Genomic DNA, 20874 nt, shown 5'->3' with positions numbered 1-20874 from the left:
AAATTTATATCTTCAAAATAAGGAATAAAACACACTCTGGCCATAGTTTCTGGCAGAAGACAGAAATTCACCTGCAGAGGATATTGATTAATGTCCTGTTTAAAAGCCACTATAAAGTTAGAGACCAAGATCACCTTAAAATCAGAACTACAATATAATGTATTTTGTTGTGTATGGCCCAATTGGCTTGGTGGTGGGAATACCATCTATAAATAATTGTAATTCTGATAATCATTGGTTATCTTTTTTCAATTTAAAAAGTTATGGTAGAACAGATGTTCAATTATATGTAAAACAGTTATAAATTAAATGGAAAACCAACTGTTGTTAAAAAGGCACTGTTTCTTGAACAATTATGAATTCAGAATTGTAATCTCACATACTTTAAAAAGCACATGAAAACCAAATTTAATGCAAGTCTTGAAAAATTTCTCATATGAATTTTACCCAGTCTTTAGATTAATTTAAATTTAGGTACAAGTCAGAAAAGCAATTTGTAACTTCATAGAAAGACTAATGAAATTCAACCTTACCTGTGCATGATTGTGCCTTAATATAGAAAGCAGCTAATAATTTTAACTTTAACATACAAACTCATCTTTTAAGCTTTTCACCATACTTAAATGACTTTCCATACCTGTGACAACTTGTTCAATGCATGTTAACGGCACATCATGTTCACCAAGGAGGAGGTTTTTATAATGGAATTTCTGCAACAGAGACAAACTCATGATAAATAACAGGAGCTTTACAGCAGTACTGTTTTTTACAACACAATTTAGAGAGAACATGGACAGATATTTCTCAAATAAAAACAATGTCTATATAAAAAAAGTTAAACAGACAATATTTACTTGGAGTTTTCTAGCCTAATCATGAATCATTTCAGCATCAAACTAACTGCAATTTAAGATGAAAAACCATTACTGCAACGATGAAAAGAAAAATGCATGTCACCTTCCATGAGCAAAGTCAAAGCTTCCTTTTTATAACACCAGATGTAACAAAATAGATTAAATGTGGAGGACTGCTCCTCAGAGCAGTTACAGACCCCAGGTTGAAAACTTCAAAAACGGTACACTGAGCCCAAAACATAATTATATATGCTGCAGTTAGCCATCTGCTACTATTGTCACATACTATTTTACAAGTGTAGGAGCTACAAAGAGTATAAGCGTGCAAAGGAGTGTAGTTTTTATAGTTTACAAATTTAGTTTAAACTCAGACCACTTGAAGAGAGCAGAGAAATATTATCAGATCACTTCAAATCTAAAATACCGTATTGTGGGTTTTTGTAGGAAAGAATGAGAAAAATGACAGCAGAAGAAGAGATAGAAAGACAAAAAATGCATTTGATAAGGAAATATAATGCTAATTTAACATATTAATTTAAAAGCGATATGCCTTTGGAGCCTTATATATTACTTGCATAATGACAGGTTTCAGAGTAGCAGCCCTGTTAGTCTGTATTCACAAAAAGAAAAGGAGTACTTGTGGCACCTTAGAGACTAACAAATTTATTAGAGCATAAGCTTTCGTGAGCTACAGCTCACTTCATAGGATGAAGTGAGCTGTAGCTCACGAAAGCTTATGCTCTAATAAATTTGTTAGTCTCTAAGGTGCCACAAGTACTCCTTTTCTTTTTATATATTACTGATTTCCAAAACTAAGACACTGAATATCATGGAATAGAATTATATTAAGGCTATTAAGGCTGTTACAGCTATGATTTCCATGACACAAAATATGAATACAATAAATCTGCTTTGTCATAAAAGCCATGGTCTTTGTCACCCCACTAGCCACTACTGAGAAAGACTCCTTCATGTATTTTCACTAATGTAGTTAAATACATGTCCAGGCAGGCAACTGAGTGCTTTAAAAACTGTTGTAAATGATTATGAAATTTTTATTGAAAAAAAAGCATAAATGATAACTCAGTTTCAACAACCTTTATTGTATTAAAATATTCTTTGCCAAGATATTTACAAATTAAACTAAGGTTATGATTTTTGCATGTTTCGCCATGCCCTTTCCCTTTTCTGTTATTAGGAACAACCAGCCTTAATTGTTATATAATGCTGCCTCTATACTAAATATGATCATTTCACTAGTATCTTGTCCTCTCCCTCACTGACTTCAATAGGAGTTGGGCACATATTAAAGATTTTGCTGAATTGGTGCTTGTATCTACATAAAGGAATCTTGGAATTCTCAGAATTCAGTAAGGTGTCCCATTATATTTTCCAACGAATAGTAAAGTATTTGTTTTTTTAACAGCACTTCCCAAAACACCCTCCTGCAAACAGTAGCTCGCTGTACTTCCATCATTAACTGCTTTGATACCGTAGTTCAAATGATGTGGAAAATAATACTCTGATGTCAAAAACTTACGATCTGTAGATACAACAGGGCAAATTAAGGATTGGCACACCAATAATTCAGGATGGATATTTAACTTCCTTTGTTTTATAGAATGAGGCTAGACCTCTCAATTACTCGAGGAATTAATTGTGGTTTAACCGAATCTATTGTATTAATCCTATTTATCATGAATCATGATGTATCAATTGTGAGAGAAACAAACCTGAAGTGGCATGGGATCATCCGTAATAAATGAAATCTTGAAGTTACTGCAAACCAATTTCCCCCAGAGATCATACTGACTTGTATCTGTTGCAATACATTTTCTCACAAAATTGACTTCATTTACCACAATTTCACCTAAAACAAAACCAGAAAAAGAGAGTAAGCTATTTAAATCTTTTTAAAGATAGAAACATTGCAAGTTGGTGATTTCAAGTAAGGTGTTCCCCTTAACCTCTATTTTCAAATGGTAGGTCAGAAAGCATACTAACTTGGATTTTAACATGAAAGCTGATCAGTGGAAACCAGAACTGTGACCTTTTCATTGAACCACCACTTATAATAGTACTGAAAGAAAGAGAATTAAGAAGTAATTAAAACAAAAAACAAAAAAACCCCACACTCCTGAGTCATGAGTCTACGGGTCCATGAAAATTGTGATATGCCACCACTGAAGTGTTTTTGTTTTAAAGCAATGATAGCTTAAAATGGAAAATGATTAAGAATGATTTGTTTAAAAAGCCTCAGCTAAAATGTATAGTATGCATTATATGTCAGTATGTTTCTAAATCCTGTACTGTTTAAATTATATTACAGTTCTTTTGTGAACCTGCAGGATCCCAAATTTCAGAATCAATCATCAGAAAGCCCACTTGGTTATCAACCAAATCCTCATTTGCACATCTAATTATCTCCGATTAGAACTTGGAAATTCAGACTAAATATTCAGAGTAAATCCATGAAAGATGACACATGAGTTGTAAAAAACACACTCAAAAATATCACTCTCCTTTTCAGAGCTTCTGCTGACTGGCTGATTCATGAGACTAAAATGTTCCTTTGGTAAAAGAGGCTACTTAAAATGCATATATTTAAATTCATCCAGGATTCTTCCCAGACAGAAGTCTCTCAAGTACAAAGAATAGTCTAGGAGAAACTATGCTTTAAACAAGAGGAACACACAGAGGCCGATCATATTGAAAGCTATTCAATATTCAAAAAGCCTTTATAGCTCCCCTCCGACAATTCTACCTATTAGCATCTGGAATTGAAGTTCCTGGCAGCTAAATTATAGCCTACATACAGCTTCCCCCATTTTCCTTCAGGATGTGCAATCTGTTATTTTCTGAATCTCCACATATAAACAAAGTTCTCTTCCATATCAAAGGAGCCACTTGTATTATAACACTTCTGTTGTCGGCTGCCACAGGTAACAAGAGCATGCATATGGAAATTTAAGTTTATAACAGTTTAAATATTTTCAGTTATTAAAGTATTAAATAGTGCATACGGCTGATTGAATAGTGATGAAGACTAACTTGCTTAATTCTGCAAGGTTTTCTCCAATTGCCAGACCTGACAGGGACCTGATAGTGCTCAGCACCTTGGGCTCTGGGTGCCCAAAAGACTTTACCGTAATATACTTCATAGATTACAGCTAAATGGCAGCAGAAATCATTTACGGAATCAGACATTCCAAGAGACCTTATTGGGTCACCCACAGTCCAGCTCCCTGGTCAGCACATTTTCCAATATTCTTCCCAATGTAGTTATCACTTGGGAACATTATAACGTTTCAGTGCTTCCAAGAAACTATTCCGCAACCTAATACATCTTACTGTCAAGATGTTTTTCCTGATATACCATCAACATAATCCCCAAATTGTATACTTTATATTTTCTTGTAAAGTACCACCAAATACCACATTAAAATTCCTTTCCGTCGTTGGTGCTAACAACCTTCGTATACTTTACACTATGTTCCCTGCTACACCCCCTGCCTGTATTAGTCTCTTCACCAAACATTTTTGGGTCTTTCCTCATAAGTGAAACCTTCCAAGGCCTTTATAATTTAGTTGTTCTTCTCTGAACCTATCAAATGTACCAATATTTCTCGAAAAATGTGGTGCCCAGAACCAAATACATTATTTCCCTTAATACTCAAAGAAACATATCATTCAGAATGGCTGATTAATACATGCTAAAAATTTTCATGTATGGTATTCCTTTACTGTTCTGTCAACTGGATTTTATTTTTTTAAACACCGTGTTCATTCCTTAGAGTTGTTCAGGCTTCAGTTTTACAATTTTCTTGTTATACGACTTTGTAAATGTGTCTTTTTATGAAGCAGTTCAATAAGCTGAGAGTCAGCTTATTGTTTCGCTCTTTTATTAATGGACCTTTTTATCGTCATTACTGCCCCCATGTATTTGTAAAACACCTCTCATTTTACTAATTAGAACCAACCAACATTTAGGATATGCCCAGTAGGTAATCTTCATCATATCATCATTGCTTCCTCCCTCCATTCCTCCACATTTGTGCAGAGACATTTTAATATTCATTTATTTCAGAAAATTCTTTCTTCTGCCTTACTTTTTTATGATGGAGGTACGTCAGACCTTTTGACAGCAATGAAAGCTCCCCAACCCCTCAAATACCCCCTCCCGCAATTTAAAACCCACTTAGAGTCAAATGAGTTTTGACCTAGGAGTTTGGTTATCTAGCTTTCAAAATACTCAGTATGCAAAGAGGTCAGGGCTCAGTATGCTGTCAACCATTTTTTAAAAAGTATTTTTAAGTTGTGTGGGTTTTTTTAAAAATCAATGTGAAAGCTTGCAGTGCAGTTAACCTTTAACAGATGGAGTTTTCAAGGGTCTTATTGCAAGTCTATATTTTTTAATAGTGGGATCCCAAACCTTTACCCTGGAGTTTCATATTAAGACACTTAACCTTTAACACTTGTTAATCAGTGTCTATATTAAATAATATGAAGAAGGGTGCAAAGCATCGAAAGCTCTGTAAAATAGAAGAAACTAGCTAAATAAAGTAGAAAAAATTATCGGTCTAATACCAGGAAACATTTTGCTTTAGCCAAATCCACATCTTAAAAGATGCTTTTTCTATGTCAGTGTATATGAGTAAGCTATTCAGAGCTATTATGCTGCACATTTTTACAATGTAGCTGCTTCTTTTTCCAGTAAACAGTCACAAGCTGTTCCAGACACGGAACAGCAGTCAACACTTTCATGTGACTTGAACAGCCAAAGAGTTATCCCAGGAAACAAGAGAGCAGTCTGTATAAACCTTGACAGGAAACTAGAACAAAATTACAGAGTTACCACCATTATATATGAAGTGTATTCAAGTAATAAAAATCTACCCAAATTAAATTCATGATTCACAAAGATACTACAAGAACCCAAAGCTTATTAGTTATTAATCCCTACATTTGAACACCTACAATTTTAGAGAATTACAGATTTCTAAGATTCTGGTAAACATTCAAAAAAAAAAAGCATATGTTATTTAACTTGACTTCACAGCATCTTGGATGCAACATAAAGCTACTGCTTAAGGGGACCCATGAGAACTTATTTAAGTGACCCATCGTGTTATTACATCACCATTTCCTACATCCCACAACCGTCAAAATCAGAGACTAATAATCAACAAATAAAATCTTATTCAAGCGATACATTTCATGCCGATAATACTTAATTATTTAGGTAAAGCCAAAGATTGTTCTGTTAACTGTATAGCTGGCAGTCATGAACATGCTATGTCTTCCTATCATAAAATATGTTAGATATCTTGATTAGAGCTACATAAACAAAATGTAATTTGTTAGATAAATGAAAAAGCAATATTGTACTCAATGAAACAAGTCACAAATATTCTATTCCATTTTTTCCTACTCATACAAAAAAAAATATTAAGCAGTGCATAGATAGGATTTATGGCATGCACCTTGCCTTCATATTTTTTCTTGTAAGGCGATCACTTACTGGAGAGACCATAGTTGATTTAGGTAAGGGTAAGATTTTGTCACAGTTATTTTTAGTAAAAGTTATGGACATGTCACGGGCATTAAACAAAAATTCACGGAAGCCTGCCACCAGTCTGGGGAGGAAGGGTGGGGGCACGAGAGGAGCTGACTGCTGCCACGGGAGATGACAGCTGCAACCCTGCTGTATGGCTGAAGCTGAAGAAGTCAGGGAGGGCCGTTAAAATCTCAGAATCCGTGACCTAATCACATCCTCACTTACTGGTAATGCTGAAATCAACTTTGCCTCTCAAGGCGAAATTGATGAGCCTCCTAAGTGTAGTGGATGAATGGGGAGATGAACTCTGACATGGAAAACAGAGGAAGATTGCAGTTATTCATAATGGCTGCCATCCCAGCCATCTCCTGGGAACCTAGAATCCACCAAGACACTACTGGGCCTTCACTGTCCTGATCATGAGAGATATCTTGACCAGACTGGGCCAGAGAGATGGACCCAGATAACATTGCCACAGGCTCTAGCTAAATCCCAAATACCACCTGGGATATTAGACTCTCAGTGACCCTGTCCCATCCTCTTCATGTGTTTTCCTTGCTCACATTATTTCTTCTCTTTCCTATCTCTTTCCTTTTGCCTTTTACCGAAGGAGTGTCTGGTCAGGCTGCCCAAAAATGCATATTTTGCAACACTGCTGTGAGCTTGTGACCAAAGAGACAGATTATAGCAATGCCCTGAAAAGCCCAATGTGGGTACACGTTTGCCTGGTCTCAGTGTGGCTAATAAAACTGTGTGTCATGTCTGAATTTTTCCAGCAGTTTGAGATGGCACGTGAGAGTTAACACCAGACAGAAGCCACGTTTTATATCTTTGCTCTTGTTTTCCCTCTCCCCCTTTTTTGTCTTATTTTGTTTTTTAGGAAACAGAACTGGACTTTAAAACAATAGCAATAACCGCTCCAATTTCAACTACTCCGCCCACCCCGAAAAGGACAATTATTACCATCTAAGCAACTGTCACACAGGGATTTTTCCTTCTAAAAACTCTCCAGCTAAAGGAAAAGGGAACAAGGGATGTTAAAATGAAAGCTTTACTTAATACTTTATATTTCAAATGCCTGAACTATTTTTCCTTGGCTCTATCTTTATTAAAAGGTTACAAAGATTTGTAATGGTGTGTTCGCCATGTTTAAGGACACGATTTAGTCAGGGATATCAGGAAAGTAATGGATTCCGTGACTTTACCAGACCTCTGTGACTTTGGCTTCAGATGTCAGCGGTGGGGTCAGAGCCGGGCCTCTGCATTCCCAACCCACTGCTTTGGCTGGAGCTGGGGCTGTGCGCCCCCTTCACAGTTGTGGCAGGAACTGAGACTGTGCCATCCCCAACCCACAGCTTCAGCAGGGGCTTGAGTCAGGGCTGTGTCCCCCCGCCCCCCCGCAGCTTCAGCCAGGACTGGAGCCAAGGCTGTCCACCCCCTTTTCCCCCAGCAGCCAGAGCTGGGGCTGTCCATCCCCCTCCATGGGGATCCAGGTGTCATTCCTTCCCCCCCCCATGCTCTTCTCTTCCCTCCCCCATTATTTTTAGTAAAAGTCACAGACAGGTCAGGGCTCCTGTGAATTTTTGTTTATTGCCTGCAACCTGTCCATGACTTTTTAAAAACAACAGTGAGAAAATCTTAACCTTAGCCATGGTCCTAAGCAGTCCTAAACCTTTGTTCTCAAAACCCCAAACCTTGTTTAAAACTAATATCTTTGACTCTCTGGGCCTTAGTCCATCAAAATTAATTCAGTGTCCTTGGCTCTAAGGGACTATGAGAAGACTTTGGGGAAAAGTAGGGCTGGGCAGCTCCCAGTTGGCAGTGCAGCTGAAAGTCTGGCGGGGCTAAGGCAGGCTCCCTGCCTGCCCCAGCCCCACGCCACTCCCAGCAGCAGCCAGCCCACCCCTGTGGCCCCTAAGGGGGGAGCACATGGTCACACACGCTGCCCCTCCCTGCAGGTACCACCCTTGCAGCTCCCATTGGCTGCAGTTTTCTGTTCCCTGTCAATGGGAGCTGTGGGGGCAGTGCCTGCAGGTAGAATGGCGCGCGGACACCCCTGCCTCCCCAGGGGCGTGCTTGCCACTTCTGGGAGCAGTGCGAGGCCAAGGCAGGCAGGGAGCCTGCCTTAGCCCCGCCAGACTTTCAGCGGCCAGAGATTGCGATCGACTGTCAGAGGCTCCAGGATTGATCAGTTGATTGTGATCGACTGGTTGGTCACCACTGTCTTATATGTTATTTTTGCAACTTTGATGCCTGAGATTTTAGGGTGCTGTCTTATGGCTGGCAGCTCAAGGTATATATTGAACAGGGACAAAGAAAGGAGATAACCAAATACATTCTAGACCTCTTAACTACTCACTACAGCAATCATCAAGGCCTCCTCTACACAAGCTGTTAAACATGGTTCCAGCTAAACCAATTTCTAACAGTTCTGCTGGACTGTGAGGACAGAAGCAATAGTATATTTTTTTAAAAAAATTAAATACATCAAGAACTGAGTTTTCCTGGCTGGAGTTTAGGATCACGACCTCAGTATCAAAATGGACAATAAATACTGTCTGTCTATTTCATCATGTATTGAACAGATCTGAAACTACTTCTGGAATATGGAAGCACTTTCATTGTGTAAGAGCATGCCTGACTATTTGCTTAGTACCACCATTCTATATGTAGATTGTGCCTTTCCTTGGAGTTTACAAACTTACAAACAAAGTCTCACAATAACCCCCGGAGTGGAAGGCATATTCTCTATTTTCCTGATGGCACAGCAAGATTTATCAACTTTTCTCATATGTACAGAAAGTTTGTGGCAAAGCCAGTAAGAGATTTTGGATTACCTCACTCCCAGACCTAAGATATACACAAATTAGAATTATTGAGTTTAACAAAAACAAAAAAACAGTTCCACTAAAACTCCATGTCCCCAAATTCTCTCCTCTCTACATAAAACAAGTTTTTTCAGGGGCAAGCCTTTCACCTTCAGCCAGCAGTAATATCTGCCAGCGGGGGACAGAGCACCTACATTGTAAAACACCTGGAGAATTGAGATATGAAGTACAGCTGACTTACCACAGCACCAGATTGCTGGTAGTTACAGAGCCATTTTATTGTGAAGAGAGACCCTACTTACATTGCCAACATATGGTAATCCAATGTGTTAAGAATTTGATATTAGCGGCGTGTAAATAGGTCTGTGAAATTAGAATCATTGAGCGATTCACATTAAGTCTTACATATATTCTTCAAGTTTGAAAGTTCAAAACATATTAAGAAGGGTTTCTTCATTTTACACTGACAGTGGAAGACAAAACACCTACAATAAACCTTTTCAATAAAAATGAAGCTATGGATCAAAAACTGATCTGAGCTCCAGAAGGAAGGAAGGAAGGCAGATCAATTGAAGATTTAAAAAAAGCGGGGCGGGGGAGAGGAAGGAAGAAACAATATCAGGATAGGGGTGTCCTGTAAACGACTAAATCAGCAGGAGGTGATGGATGAGGCATTTTTTAAATAACCAAACATCCAAAACACAAGACTTGGTGGGAATTTGGGACATTAACTACCCAGACAGCCTTTGGAAAAGTAATACAGAAAAATACAAAATCTCCAGTAAGTTCTTCGAATGTATTAGGGACAACTTGTTTCTGAAGGTGGAGGAAGTGATCATGGGGACAGCCATTTTAGACTTGATGCTGACTAACAAGGAGGAACTGGTAGCAAATCTAACGTCTCATGGCAATTTGGGTGGAAGTGATCATGAAATGACTGATTTCATGATTCTAAGGAAAGAAAGGAGTGAGGGCAGCAGACTAAGGACAACGCATTTCAACAAATTCAAAAACCTAGTGCCTAAGGTCTGATGTGAAGAAAATCTAAGGGATAAAGTAGTTCAGGAGTGCTGGCAGTTTCTCAAAGACAATATTAAAAGCACAATAGGAAACTATCCAGATGCAAAGGAATCTCAACAACAATAAGAAGGCAATATGGCTCCATCCCGAGGTCTTTAATTACCTGATCAAAAAATGGAAACATGGACAAATTACTAAGGATGAATACAAAAGATGCAAAATGCAAGCATGTGGTGACAAAAATCAGAAAGGCTAAAGAACAAAACGAATTCCACACAACAAAGGACACAAAAGGCAATCAGAAGAGGTTTTATAAACACATTAGGATCAAGAGAAAAACAAAGTGAAGTATAGGTCTACTACAGGGGTCGGCAACCTTTCAGACGTGGTGTGCCAAGTCTTCATTTATTCACTTTAATGTAAGGTTTCACGTGCCAGTAATACATTTTAACGTTTTTTAGAAGGTCTCTCTCCATAAGTCTATATATTACATAACTAAACTATTGTTGTATGTAAAGTAAACAAGGTTTTCAAAATGTTTAAGAAGCTTCATTTAAAATTAAATTAAAATGCTGATCTTATGCTGCTGGCCTGCTCAGCACACAGCCAGCTTGGGGTTCCATTCACCTAGACCGGCAACAGGCTGAGTGGGGCCTGCAGCCAGGACCCCAGCTGGCAAAGGACCGGCAGCCAGAACCCCAGACCGGCAGCGGGCTGAGTGGGGCTGGCGGCCGGGACCCCAGACCGGCAGTGGGCTGAGCGGCTCAGCCTGCTGCCACTCTGGGATCCTGGTCCTGCCCACATAGAGTGGGTACCTACCTTCTCCCTGGTTCTAGCCCATTCTCTTCCTCTCTCTCTCTGCACTGAGTTGAGGGTGGGAGCGCACTGTGCACAGGGCTGGGGGTTGGGGTGTAGGGTCTGGCCAGGAGCTAGAATGAGGGAGGGGGCTCAGGGTTGGGGCAGAAGGTTTGAGTGTGGAGTGCTTACCAGGGCAGCTCCCATTTGGTGCGAGGGATGCAGGTAGGAATGTGGGGGGGGTGCAGGAGCTCTCATTTGGTGCTCAGGGTGGGGATGGAAATGTGGTGGGTGCAAGAGTCAGGGCATGGGGTGGGGGGCTGGGTATGTGGGGGGTGCTGGAGTCAGGGCTGGGTCATGGAGAGTGCAGGGATCAGGGAAAGAGGCTGGGGTGTGTGAGGGGAGTGCAGGGGTCAGGGCAGAGGTCATGGGGGTGCAGAGGTCAGGGTAGAGGGCTGGGAGTGTGTGAGGGGGGTGCAGGGGTCAGGGCAGGGGGCTGGGGTGTGGGCTGCAGGGTCGGGGCAGAGGGCTGGGGTCATGGGGTGCTCCCAGACCCCTGCGCAGAGCGGCTCACGGCAGGGGGCTGGAGGGAATATGCCAATTCCACCCCCTGTCCCCAAGGCCCCGTCCCCACCTCTTCTCCTCCTCCTCCCCAGAGCAGCGAGTGCGCTGCGGCTCCGCTTCTCCCCCTCCCCCCGCAAGGGCCATCAGTTGATGGGCAGCAGAGAGGGAGAGGAGGCGGGTCAGGAACCCTGCACGCTGGAGGAAGAGGCGGCGGAGGGGGGAGGTTGCCTGCCCTGCAAGCCTCTTCACCCTGCCCCAACAGGGGGAGGCGGAGAAAAGCGGGTCGGGGTGGGCAGGATTTTTAATGGCACGCTGCTGCCTGCCGGGGTCCCGGCCTGGGTTCAGCAGCGGGCTGAGCAGGACAGGGGCTGGGACCCGGCAGGCAGCAGCGTGCCATTAAAAATCAGCTCGCATGCCGTCTTTGGCACACGTGCCATAGGTTGCCGACCCCTGGTTTACTACCTAGCTGAGAAGGAGAGCTAATCATGGAGGACATCAAGAAATCTGAGATGTTTAATGCCCGTTTTGCTTCAGTCTTCAATAAAAAGGTTAACTGTGACCAGAGGCTTAACAACAAGGGGGAAAGAAACACAAGCCAGAACAGGGAAAGGACAGGTTTAAAGCCTATTTAGATAAGTTAAACACATTCAAGTTGACAGGGCCTGAAAATATTCAGATCATGTCAAACCAACCTAATTTCCTTCTTTGAAAGTGTTACTGGCTTAGTGGATGGGGGGAAGGGGGAAGTAGTAGACAAAATAGATCTTTATTCTAGTAAAGCTTTTGACGCAATCCCTCATGACATTCTCATAAGCAAAATAGTCAAATGTGGTCTAGATCAGGGGTTCTTGTCCTTTTTCTTTCCGATCCCCCCCCCCCCCGCTAGAGAAACTCCAAGGTCAAGTGGACGGCAGCCTCGGGGCTCCAAGCTTCAGACTACAGGTTGGGGACGGGGGGGGGTCCCTCAGGGCTTTAGACTTGCAGGGTGCTGGGGCTCAGGGCTTCTGGCCTGTCTGGCACTGGGCAGGGCCTCCATAGGAATAGTTTGACTTCTATTTCAGGGAGCCAGCCATGCACGGTAGGGCAGGGAGGGAGTGCCACTTCACCCCCTGACTCACCTCAGCAGGCCACCCAGTGTGTTGCAGGGGGAGGGATGGGTGGCTCAGCTCATAAAGTTCAAAAACCGCTCAGGGTTCAGGCAGGAAGTAGCTAGGGACGGTGTGCAAGCCAGGATATAACTCAGGGTGCAGGGAGAGGAGTAGTAAGGGATGTGTACAGGCAGGGGGTAGTGCAGGGAGGGTGAGCTAGGGGCTGTGTGTGAGCAGGGGGCATAGCTCAGGGTGCAGGGAGTTGCTGGTCCCTGGGAGTTGCTGGTCCAGCCAGATCCAGGTCCCCCACCCGGACAGCTCTTACCAGCGGCACAAACAGTGAAACAGGGCTGGGAGCTGGCTGCAGCCCCAAGCACCAGCAGCAGACAAGACCACTCCCTGGCAGCAGCTGCCCCACACTGGCTTCCAGCCTGGGGCTGTGACCTGTTCAGGGGGGCAGGAGAGAGGCAGAAGTGGGGGGGAGGGTGGAACTGCCCCTGGGACTGTCCCACTCTGGTTAAGGCAGTGCAGTTTGGGGGGGCCACATCCTTTGTGCCCCTTCCAACTCTGCCCATGGGCTCAGGACTTCAGCTCTGTAGGGCTCCAGGGCTCGCGGACCACCTGAAACCATCTCATAGACCTCCAGGAGGCGGTGAACCCCCAGTTGAGAAGGCTGACTTACATGAAATTACTACAAGGGGGAATACACAACTCTTTGAAAGAATATATTCAAAGAATAGTTATCACTGGTTTGCTGTCAAAGGGTTGGGGGGGCACCATATCCAGTGGGATCACACAGGGGTCTGTGCTGGGTCTGGTACTTTTCAATATTCTCATTAATGACTTGGATAACGGAGGGGAGAGTAATCTTGTAACTCTTGATAAATAGGAGAATGGATCTGAAGTTCACAAGATGAAATTCAATTGAGACAAGTGAAAAGTATTTGGAAAAATCAAATGCACAAAACAGAATTACTGGCTAGGCAGTAGTACTGCAGAAAAGGATTTGAGGGTTATAGTAAATCACAAACTGAATATGAGCCAATAATGTGATACAGTTGTGAAAATGGCTCATATAACTCCAGAGTTTATTAACAGCAATATCAGATATAAAACAAGGGAGGTAAATGTCCAACTTTACTCGGTAGTGGTGAGGCCTCAGCGTGAGTACTGTGACCAGTTCTGGGTGTCATGCTTTAAGAAAGATGTAGTTAAATTAGAGAAAGTCCAGAGGACAGCAACAAAAATGATAAAATGCTTAGAAAACCTGACCTATGAGGAACCTATGGGGCACGTTTAGACTTGAAAAAAGAAGCCTAAGGGGGGATTTGATAACAGTCTTCCAATATGTTAAGGGCTGTTATAAAGAAGACGGTGATCAATTGTTCTTCATGTCCACTGAAGACAGAACAAGATGTAATCAGCTTAATCTGCAGTGAGAGAGGTTTAGGTAGATATTAAGAAAATCTTTGAAATGCTAAACAGGGCCGGATTAACTCTCCTGTGGGCCCAGGGCTATTAGATTTTGTGGGGCCCCTGGCGGTTTGCAATGGGAGAGTGGGCTCAGGGCTGGGGATTGGAGTGCGGGAGAGGGGTGCGGGGTGCAGGCTCCAGCCAGGAGGCACTTACTTCGGGCAGCGGTGCAGCAGGGCTAAGGCAGGATCTCTGAGCGCTGCTCTGCTCCATGAGGTGGCTGACATGTCTGCATGCCGCCCGCTGTGCGTGCCCACAGGCACCACCACCACAGTGGCTGTGGCCAATGGGAACAGCGCGCAGAGATTCCCTGAACGCCCCTAACTAGGGACCGCAGGGGCACATCAGCGAGCCAGCGCTTGCAGCTCCAGGGCCAGGGAGGGGTGGCATGTGATAAGGCTTGGGGACCAGTCTCCAGCCTGCAGTGCAGAGACTTGGCACGGGCTGCATGAAAAGAAGCCACAGGCCGCATCTGGCCCACAAGCCTGCAAGGCCCCCTTTAGCCCAAGACCCTGGGCTGCAGCCCCTAAAGCCTCTGCATTAATCTAACCCTGATGCTAAGAATAGTTAAACACTGAAATAGGCTTCCAATGGAGGCTGTGGAATCCTTGTCACTAGAGATTTTTAAGAACAGATTAGATAAACACCTGTCAAGGATAGTCTAGGTCAGTGGTGGGCAACCTGCGGCCCATCACGGTAATCCGCTGGCGGGCCGCAAGACAGTTTGTTTACATTTGCATGGCCACCCGCAGGTTCACTGTTCTGCGGCCACTAGGAGCTGCAGGCGGCCGTGCAAATGTAAACGAACTGTCTGGTGGCCTGCCAGCAGATTACCCTGATGGGCCACAGACTGCCCACCAGTGGTCTGGGTATACTTGGTCCTGCCAAAATGCAGGAGGCTAAATTAGATGACCTTTCAAGCCCTACATTTCTATTAAAATGCCAAAATAATTTCTATGGAAGCAAGGAAAGGACTTGAAAAATTCATATTGCAAAATAAATCAAAGACTAATTGGCATTACTATTTAGCAATTAAAGTATATACACATCTGTATGCTGGTAGTTCAATAGCATATTTAGACAGGCATGTTTAACAAGATTTTTAACTAGCATAACAGTTTATATTTGTTCCAAACATAATGGGCAAAATATACATGGATCTGAACACAAATAATTATAATAATAAATAATAATAATAATAAAAAATAATAAATAATTGAACAATTTCTTAACTAAAAAAAGTAAAGTGTTCAGTAATTTAATTATGAAGTTAAATTTAAATCTTCAGGCATCTTCAATCATTTAACTGGCTTTTGCTAATTGTCCTTGTTGGAGAGTAGATTACTAAAATAGTGTGGGTTTATTAGCATGCTCTAAGCATTTAAATGTAAATTTTCTCTCATCCACTTCTAAATGAATCTTCTGTTCAGCATGCTCAGTAGAGACTTTGAAGTTCAAAAGGAAAAAAATTCTGATGAGATTCTACTTATAAGCTCATGAAATACTTTTTAAAGCTCTTTTTAGGGAATTTTTGTGAGCTCTTACAATGTATTAGCAGTACCACAAAAGCTCAAGAAATAATGGCATGCTTGTTAGATGATACCATCTGTTCTTAAGATTTTATATAGTATCATTTCCCAATGAATTTAAGTTTATATGTATTCTATGTTCAGCATATTACAGTGATCAGTTTGAAAATACTAATACTCTATTTATGCATATTTACATTTAAGAGTTGATTCTAAAATGTGAAGATTAGACCAGTACCCATATTTTCCAGTAGGACAGCCTGATACTGTGGCTAATAGTAATTGGAAAATGAGTTGATTATGTGTTAGTATTGAATGGAGAAAATAGGATGTCATTTAAAAAGATAAAACAACAGACTTTCTCATTTTCATATGGTAGTCTGTATATCAGTTTTAATAATTTTATATAAAAGTACAGCGCTTGAAGAGTGCTCAGAGTTTTTAAACAAAAGAGATGAAAGAGTTTAAAGGTAAATTTTAGAAATATGCTGAGTGAGAACGAACAAACAAACAAGGTACTGGTGTGGATGGTCTCACCCAACTTTAACTTCCAAAAACAAATTAAACACCTCATTACATTTGACTGATTATATTGGAGGTGCTGCACAGTACATCAATCTGCTTACTTATATTACACAATGAAGATTCCCAAAGTATGATTCTGCATAAACTGAATTAATCATCAGTAGCTATTGGAGGAGATGGTTATGTTTTTCAACCAGTTATTTTAAGTTATAAAATAATTTAATCTTTTGTAACTAAGTCATGGATACAAAACACATATGTTTGATAACAGCAACAATGGACATACTGAGTTACAGTACTGCACGTTTTGTCAACTTTTACATCAAACACAAAACTAGATGTTCTCAAGAACTAAACATATTTTAAAGGACTTCTTCTCTGTAAGGCTGTTTAGTTGCCGGGGGGGGGGGGGGGAAAGAAGTGGTATAGTAGTTTGTTTAGTAGGCTGTTAAAACTCATTATATGTCACTTTGTTCTCTTTCTAGGCTCTCTAGTGACTTATGGTATGAGCAACATGCGCTACTGGTCAGAAGTCAGTGGGAGGGGAAAATTAACTGGCAGCATAGGGCCCACATTTTTTTTTGCAGAATACACAAGGAAAAACAAACAGATTTAATTTTAAAGTAGACTCAAGCAAAACCATTTTTATGTCTGGTTTCTATACAACCATAACTAAACTACATGAAACCGTTCCTAGCTGGAAAAATAATTCAGACAGATGTTCACAAAATACTTAACATATCTGTACAAGTCAGAAACTTAAGAAAAAAAACGATCTCAGTATTCTTGACTGTAAATTAAGAACATCAATATGAAATGGTCCACAAATGTAAGTTTGCATCCAGAATCTAAATTCCAGATAATTCATAGAAGTGGACAGAACTCATAAATCAGTCCTTTATAATTCCCAAAACAAATAAATAAGCCAATGCACAGAAACATACCACAAAGTTTACACTGGATCTTAAGATGCGATGTGCATGCAGATCTATAATAGCAGACAGTGTTTATAAACTGTTGCTCTGCTTGTATTAGGAACTAATAAGTCAAGTGTTTGGTTCATTTTTAAACTTTTTTGTGGTATGAAAGATCAGTTTGCAGAAGTAATACACCAAAAAAATCTGAAAATCAATCAAAAAGAAGTCTCCACAATTTATGGAACTAAAGATTGGTAATATTAGCACAAGCTCAAAATATAGTGCAAAAAGAAAAACTTCAGAGAATTATTTCACACACATTTTTTCCAAATAAAATTCAAGTAATTTCTGCAATGGTGAACAGAGCACCACACACATGATGGCACTGATTTTAAAAATGAAGTTAAAACAGTTTCAGGTGCTACACCAATGCCTAATGCCTCCTGCTAGCTTTGGTAGTTTTACAATCTCAAGTTATTCCCCCCCCCCTTTTTTTTTTTAAAAAGGGGGCGAGTTGAAGGACTAAAGATTCTAATCCTGCAATGTGATCTAATATCTAACTAAAAAGTTAATGAGATGCCAGTTGGCCACAGGGCCTTGTGCTAGTCAATTGCACTGTGAAATGTAAATCTATTTAATTGACTATGTCTGTGAAACAGTGAAATTGACTATACACAAAGCAAATCTAAAGCCATTTTTCTTTCAGTTATAGTAATGTTAGCTAAGGAGTACTTGTGGCACCTTAGAGACTAACGAATTTATTAGAGCATAAGCTTTCGTGAGCTACAGCTCACTTCATCGGATGCTAGCTGTTACTTAAACATGACAAATATATTCAGACAGTGTTACTTTTAAGATCAAATAGCCCCTATTCTGAAGTGCTTAAATCTAACAGACAAAAATACAATACAAAATATGAAAGAAGTGGTTGCAATATGGTAGAAGAGAACTAAGGAGATCATACTATTTTATTAAACAAGAGTCATGGGTTTTACAGGAGAAACTAAAGGAGAGGGAGGACATTTAACACAGAGAAAGGAGTTTTAGTTTTGGGGTGGCTATTTTTAAGGCTGTATAATGGCAAAATTCAGCCTCTACCACAGTATCCACAACCAAAGTTCAACATCGAACTACCTCTTTTACTTGTTTGAATTCAGGCTGCTAACACAGTCAGAATAAAATTAGGGGGGAAAATTGTAACTGGCCCCTTTAAGAGGAATGGGATCCAGTGCACCTGTGACTCCTCAGCTGCCTCCTGAGTTTTAAGGGAGGAGACCCTGTCCATATAAATGGGAGAGCCCAACAGACTGAGTAAGAAGTATGCATTGCATGTGGTGCATTTCTAATGACACTATTGTGTGTAATAATCCAGGTAGTTACTGGAGAAATGTCTGTCAATTTAAGAATGAAAATGTTAGATCTGACAGTTTGGTCTGAAGTCAAGAGAAATAGCGAAGATAAGAATACTGGAAAAATATACAAGGAATGTTGGGAATTAGATGGACAAAATGCAGCCTGACTCAATATACTTCCTAGTGCTCACAGAGTTTAAATGCACATAAGAGTTAAGTGAAAGAGGACTAGAAAAGAGAAAGTTGTCCCATATGACAGATAAAAGTTTAGGAGTTTATATATGGTAAATAGAGTCATCACTGCTGAATATATGCTGACGGATCTAAAGATGAAAAAACAAGAAGAGTGGGAGCAGCCTTTTGCATCCCTGAGACTGGAGTTGAGAAATCAAAAGAATACTTAATTTTGTAGCCATTATGACTAAATTGGTGGGAATAATGTTAGCATTAAACTGATAAGGCTCACTGCAGAACTGTTACATTTTCAGATTCATTATCAGGTATTCTGGGAATTAAAAAGGGTACCTCACAAAGTAGGAGTGATCTAATAGATGAAATATTATGTTTGACTGAGTTAATATGTTCAGGCATAACCACAGTACAAAGCTGGATTGCAGCACATGCTGGGACACATGGCAATGAAATAGTTGATAAGAAACTGAAAAATGCTTTTAAAAAAAATGGAGAAATTGATATAAAAAATCCTGAGTAAGCAGGAGTTTAAAAGTTTAGTTTAAAATGAAAAAAATTGTGGACCAAGGAGCAAAGAGGAATAAGATTCTATGAAGTATGACCCAAAATAGAGGAAAGGAGTACTTGTGGCACCTTAGAGAATAACAAATTTATTTGAGCATAAGCTTTCGTGAGCTACAGCTCACTTCATAATGCACTACTCCAAAGTTATCAAAGGATTAGTGAAGGACTCTCATTTAAACTGTTAACTGGTCATTGTGGTTTGAAGAATAATTTATATTTATTGAATAGACACAGGGATACGTAACATGTGAAAGGTTGAACAAACAGCTGATCACTTGATATGGGAAAGCAATGAGTGTTCCCAGAAAAGAAAGGCTCCTTATGAAGAATTTAGATGCTTTAAGGTGACTCAATATACTATGAGGGATTTAATGAGAATATCAAGAAAGTGAGGTGATATTAAAATTCTATTACCTTTTTTAAAGCTATAGAGTGGGGTAGGAGTGCAGTGGCATGAATGTAAGAGGAATATAGTAGGTGGTGGTTATAGATTGAGTCTGCTTTGCCATAAAGCATAAGATGAAGAACACTCAGTCAGTCAGTCACAGATAGTTGGAAGATGACTGCTGCCAGAGATCAGGAGACTGGAGGTCTTCGGGGAAAGCTGCAGAGCACAGAAAGCTCTCCACAGGCCCTCCCTGGAAAGGGGGAAGAATTATCAGGAAGCTAGTTGAAAGGCTAGCCTGCGGACCTTCCTGAGGCTCAGAGCCCTGGCTAGAGAAGGCTGGAGGCTGAGAGCTGCAGAAAAGATGCCTGCTGGCTCTCTGAACTGAAGCTGTAGGGCCAGAGAAGGCGAGGCATGGTGAGAGACAACAGAGCTGCACCAGAGTTGAGAGTGGTAAAACTCATGGGAGTCACACCAGATACTTTGCACGAGATGAGAGGTGCCATGGCTGTACTTCATGTGAGATAAACTGCTGGGTCTTGAAGACTGAATGTACTGTTTAGACCAGTGATACTCAGACTGAGGCTCGAGAGCCGCAAGTGGCTCTTTAATATATCTCCTTATGCTCTTTGCAGCATACATTAAAACACTGATTTAATTATTAACCAGTCTAAGCTATTTACAGATCAGGACATTTACTATGTTATTAACCAACTGTAGTTGATAAAATAATACTACTTGTTCGGTCATTTTGCTGTGACAGAGGGGAGAGAGACAGAGAGAGAATATATATGAATGTGTGAATATATGTGAATTGATTGTTTCATTTACTATAATACTATATATTCATATTTAAACAGTCTGATAGGGGAAATATTTAGGTTTGTGTGTGTAATATTTCCCATCAGACTGTTTAAATATGAATATATAGTATTACAGTAAATGAAACAATGAATTCACACAACTGTGGCTCTTTTGAATAATGCTGATCACTAATTTGGTTCCTGAACCACTGAGGTCTGACTATCACTGGTTTAGACTATGCTGGTGAACTCTGGGTTATGGCTGTAGGACTTCTGTTACTGTTTATGTGCATGGGGATTTCTTTTGTAACAAGTTAGCTCAGCAAGGGCTATATTCAGACGTTTGGAAAGTCTTTGTTGGACTACTTCTGAGAATCACTGAAGGGGAAACTGAGGCAGGTGCTGTGACTTGATGCTGGAGACTGCCC

The 20874-nt window shown here is 40.8% G+C and overlaps 1 protein-coding gene across 3 annotated transcripts in view; it reads right to left on the bottom strand.

The window, feature by feature from the left end:
• The window catches only part of MTMR10 (myotubularin related protein 10), a 77505-nt gene that overhangs the window by 36886 nt on the left and 19745 nt on the right, over positions 1–20874 (bottom strand). For all 3 annotated transcript variants that reach the window (XM_038417863.2, XM_038417862.2, XM_043493838.1), the window contains exons 3-4: positions 2588–2724; positions 638–710 (exon numbers count right to left, since the gene is read on the bottom strand). In XM_038417863.2, the coding sequence (XP_038273791.1) occupies positions 638–710; positions 2588–2724 (210 nt within the window). The remainder of the gene's footprint in view (positions 1–637; positions 711–2587; positions 2725–20874) is intronic.

This window comes from Dermochelys coriacea, chromosome 10 (assembly GCF_009764565.3).
Source record: "Dermochelys coriacea isolate rDerCor1 chromosome 10, rDerCor1.pri.v4, whole genome shotgun sequence".
Taxonomy (NCBI): Eukaryota; Metazoa; Chordata; order Testudines; family Dermochelyidae; genus Dermochelys; species Dermochelys coriacea.
Note: the sequence above shows the minus strand (reverse complement) of the source record. Positions and strands in the feature narration are given on the sequence as shown.